The sequence below is a fragment of the Sinocyclocheilus rhinocerous genome, unplaced genomic scaffold (assembly GCF_001515625.1).
Source record: "Sinocyclocheilus rhinocerous isolate Xijiao unplaced genomic scaffold, SAMN03320098_v1.1 scaffold1690, whole genome shotgun sequence".
Classification (NCBI taxonomy): Eukaryota; Metazoa; Chordata; class Actinopteri; order Cypriniformes; family Cyprinidae; genus Sinocyclocheilus; species Sinocyclocheilus rhinocerous.
Genome location: NW_015664228.1, coordinates 170844 through 175625, shown reverse-complemented (window position 1 = coordinate 175625; position 4782 = coordinate 170844). Strand labels below are relative to the sequence as shown.

At 34.0% G+C, this 4782-nt stretch overlaps 2 protein-coding genes across 2 annotated transcripts in view; both read right to left on the bottom strand.

Moving 5' to 3' along the window:
• Positions 1–1422: 1422 nt before the first annotated feature.
• Positions 1423–2918, bottom strand: LOC107730029 (SH3 domain-containing protein 19-like). The gene is made up of 3 exons (XM_016540774.1): positions 2711–2918; positions 2426–2505; positions 1423–1738 (listed from the first exon to the last, which is right to left on the bottom strand). Exons 1-3 carry the CDS (start codon positions 2838–2840, stop codon positions 1622–1624), a joined length of 327 nt encoding a protein of 108 aa, XP_016396260.1. The 5' UTR covers positions 2841–2918; the 3' UTR covers positions 1423–1621.
• An 84-nt stretch (positions 2919–3002) lies between these two features.
• Positions 3003–4782, bottom strand: part of LOC107730025 (pollen-specific leucine-rich repeat extensin-like protein 1) — a 14386-nt gene continuing 12606 nt past the window's right edge. The window contains exons 11-13 of the mRNA XM_016540771.1: positions 4730–4782; positions 3219–3345; positions 3003–3028 (exon numbers count right to left, since the gene is read on the bottom strand). Coding sequence (XP_016396257.1) covers positions 3003–3028; positions 3219–3345; positions 4730–4782 — 206 coding nt within the window. The remainder of the gene's footprint in view (positions 3029–3218; positions 3346–4729) is intronic.

Below are 4782 nucleotides of genomic sequence, written 5' to 3'. Positions count from 1 at the left end.
GTTCTGAATCTGTTCTCGGCACATTCAAAAAAAATTTTTGAATCCGTTCGATAAAATAATAGTAGGCTATTAGAGCGATTGCACGCTTATGTTTTCCCCCTGCATATTATTTTAGGTCTGCAGCACCCCTTATTACAATCAGATCTAAATTTCATTCGGACTGACTGAGGGAGGTACATGATAATAACGGGTTATTTGAGTGCATGTAAACGTGTTCTTCAGATCATGTAGAATCTAGTGGTCCGCGTTCATTTTCTCCCGTTCTGGTCTGTGTTTGTACGCAGGGCTTCAACTAAACCAGCGACCTCGACTTTTACTGCACTGTGTCCTGAACCTGCTCCTCTTTCTCTCTCTCTGTACATATGTGTCGGTGTTTGTGTCTGATCGGGTGCATCATTAGAGTCTCATTTCAGACATCTTTATACCTGAACGCGTTTAAGAACGTCTGGAACTGAATGAGAACGAGACGTTTCAATTGTGTTGCTGGATGTTTCTTTACGTCTGATTTGTGTGGCCAAATGTGTTACGAGCCTGATGTAGTGTTATGACTTCGCTTTACACCAAAACTTCGGCCTTTACTGAATGAGTGTGTGTGTTTATCTCCATGAAATGCCTCCTTTTTTTAGAAGAACTGTTCATTTAATTTGATCTGAACGGTCGCTTGTGGTTTCAACGGTATTAACTTTTGTACGGTGGCTGTTCGGGGCCTAAAGCTCCTCGTAATTATTCTAATTATGGATTTATTTCATGTTTTGTTTTGTATTGCAACAATACATCATTAGTAGCTGAACGCGACTCTGTGTTTTATTGCATGTGAACGGTGGCTGAAATGAAACCGAACGCTGATAGTGTCACAAATTTAAGCGTGAATCCACTTTTTTGGTTTCATTTTTGTATGCAAGGTTGGCAGGTTTCTCGAGCAGCAAATCAGCATATTAGAATGATTTCTGAAGATCAAGTGACACTGAAGACTGGAGTAATGATGCTGAAAATACAGCTGCGCATCACAGAAATAAATTACAGTTTAACAGATATTCACTTAGAAAACAGCTGTTTTAAATTATAATAATATTTCACAATTTTTACAGTATTTTTGATCAAATAAATGCAGCCTCGGTGAGCAGAGAAGAAACTTCAAAGACATTAAAAGTCTTACCGACCACAAACTTTGGCCACTTTTATAATGAATATACATTTGACTAGTTATTCCAAGCTCTACAATATTTTATCATGTTGAAATTGTGAGTTAAAAAATATTTTTATGAATCCTTATCCAGTAAATCATGAATTCCTGGTCATGTAAATTTGTTTAAAAAGGGTGGAAAAATGGAAACGTCTAGAATCTTGTAACTGAATGTACAGAAAGAGTAAAAAAACTGCTGTGCTCGAAGGAAAGCTTGACTGTTGATAAAAAGAAAAGACAGAACAATGCTTAATAACTGATCAGTTTAATGTGGGTTAAAACTGTAAACAAGTTCATCTGGCCACATACACACACACACACACACACATGTCAGTACAGTACAGGAGATCCCCTCACTAACCTCCTTTAACTGTATTACATCTAATTAAGGCAAATGCAGAAACGCTCATCAGGCACATGACAGGACAGCCCGTGTGTTCAGGGGTCCAGCAGCACTTGGATGTAGTTTTTGGGAATGATGCCACGTTTCCCTCCGGATTCTCCGAGGAACCACTCAGCATCCATGTCCTCCAAACCACACACCACATCTCCTGCCTGCACACACACACACACACGCACGCACACACACACACACGTTTAGACCAATGAATTTCCATGACATAAAACCCATATTTAACCAAATATTTAAATACATTTGATTTAAATTAGTATTATTAAATATTACTCATTTGTTATATGATAAAATAGTAATCATTATATTTGAATATATATCAATTATATTTTTAATATAATATTTATATTATTTAATAATTATAATTCTTATATAATACACACATATATATAATTACAACAGACAAATATAATTACAATATATTTACAATATTGAATTGTTTTAGAATTACATAATATTTTATATATATTAATATAGTTTTAAATATTAACTAAAATAATTTTAATGTTTTATTGTGTGTATATATACATATTAACTATATACTGTATACACATATAATTACAATATTTTTACATAATTATATAATTTTATATATTCATTTTTAAAATATATTTTCATTAATGCTGATATATATTTTCCTAAAAATATAAAATATATATATTTATGAGGCGTTTAATTGCAAAAACAGATAACGTTTTTATAAATTTTCTTAAATCGTGTTTTTATTGTGTTCGTTAGCTGTATTTATTTATTTTTTTGTTATTATTATTTAATCAAAACAACCCAACTGCAGGTTTTCATGACTGTGCCACAGTGAATCTCCCACAGACCTTCAGACAGAGCTCGTCCTCACACTCAGGAGTGAAATCATAAAGTGCTCGTCCTCTGATTCTCGCTCCTGCAGGGGGCGCTGGAGAGAAAGAGACGGCCTGTCAATCAATACAGACTACAGATGCATGATACATCTATGAGCATAATAAAAATACAGTGTAGACTGACATTATGAGCCATAACATAAAAATAACTTTCATTTTGCGACGTTGGCCAGTCTCGGTCACGCTCACTGCTGATTGGTCCGTGGTTAATGAATATTCAGAGGGAGAATGTTTATTTACCAGGAGATTCCAGAGCCGGTTTCCTTGGCAACGCTTCAGTTTCCTCTATAGCCTGGATGAAGCTGAGAGGGAAGATCCCCGTCTGTCCGTTCAGGAGGCCACGCCCCCACTCCTCATTTACATATTCCATTAGAGTGATGACATCACCCTCAGTGAAGGACAGCTCCCCCTCCTCCCCCTCGAATGCAAAACGAGCCACGACGCACCTGGACAGAGCAACACAGGAGCTGATTGTTAGGAATTATGCTAGTTTTACTGGCATCAGTTTTGTGAAATTTGTGACTGACATTGTTTATAATGACCAACGAATTTCCATGACTAAAACCTAATTTCCATAGACAAATGTTTAACCTTTCATATGTATACCTAAATAACATATTTTATATATATAAGTGCTGTCAAATGATTAATCGCGATTAATCGAGTGAGTGAGTGAGTGAGTGAGTGAGTGAGTGAGTGAGTGAGTGAGTGAGTGAGTGAGTGAGTGAGTGAGTGAGTGAGTGAGTGAGTGAGTGTGTGTGTGTGTGTGTGTGTGTGTGTGTGTGTACACTGACATGCAAAGATGTTTCCTCAGGTGGTTCCTCTTGCTCTTTGCTGGTATTCTCCAGCTCTGCACCTCCTGGAAGAACTTTTCTCTAATGCACAAACACACAAAGCAGCTGCTGTTTACATGGCTTTTTTATTTATAGACCTCCTGGGATTTTTTCTCACATTCAACTGAAATACATTTAAAGGGGCAGTTCACTCATAAATAAACATTTTCTCACCCTCTCTCTTCTGTGCAGGTCAAAGAAGTTAGGTATAATGTGCGAGCTGCTGTTTTCAAAGGTGCATGGTGATTTATACAATCACACAGATGGATCGTTACATATGGCCTGTGCACTAAATTCATGCAAGAGCATATGATGCTTTGTTTAAGAAACAGAGTTCACTGAAAATCACACCTGCTGGAACTTTTTTTTTTTTAATTGCAGCATCGTAATTGGTCACATGACATGCGAGAACCAAAGACAGTTGGCCAAAGGCATGTCTAAAGGTGTCGTTTTATATTTGAACGAACAGCAACAAGAAAAGAAATTAGAAGACTTAAGAACTTAAACTTCAGACTGAGAACTGTTATACTAATATAGTATTTATTAATATTGCAAATTTTATTTTTATATTAAGTTTTCATTTTAATTTTATTTTTAGTAATTTTATTTTTTTATATTTTGATATACAGTAATTTTATTTTTATTTCAGTTTTAGTTTGAATAATTTTAGTATCTTGCCAAGGCAACATTTTTAAGTTTTTTAAGTTTCATATCATATTTATTTCATTATTGTATTACATTTCAATTCATTACATTTGTTTTGGTAATTGCATTGTTCTTTTATCGTTTTTATTTTTTATTTATTTAGCTTTAATTAATTTTTATTTCAGTTTTAGTTTGAGTAAACACATTTTATTTCAGTTGCCATAGCATCATTTCTAATTATCTAAGTTTTTTAAGTTTAAGTTTAATATAACATTAATATTTTATTTCATTTTATTAAGTTTTAGTAATTTTATTATGTTCTTGTGTCATTTATATTTTTTCTTAATTATTTCTATTTAGCTAATTTATTATTTAATATTTTGTTTCAGTTTTTGTAATCTATCAAGGCAACATTTATCATTTTCATGAACATTTTTTAAGTGCAAGTTTTTAATCCAGTATTTATATTTTATTTTATTGAGGGTTTATTTCAATTTTCAAAAACAAATTTTAATAGTTTCATTTTTAGTTTTAGTTAACAATACCACACTGCTTCAGGAGGCTTGGAATAAAGCGCACAATCACAATTCACTTTAAATTTATGAAAAACAGCAGCTCGTACATTCTGCCAGTGATCTCATTTTTGTTTTCCACCAAAAAAAAAAGAAAGTTTATAATGACAGGATGGTCAGAAAATTATGAAAATCCTAACCCTTAAGTAACACACAGGACATTTTCCTGTAGTTCTTCTCAAATACGCCATGTATGTATGAAGACTCACAGAATAGCGCTTGTAAAGCGGATGTCCTGGTTTGGGGCGGGGTGGGAGGGGCG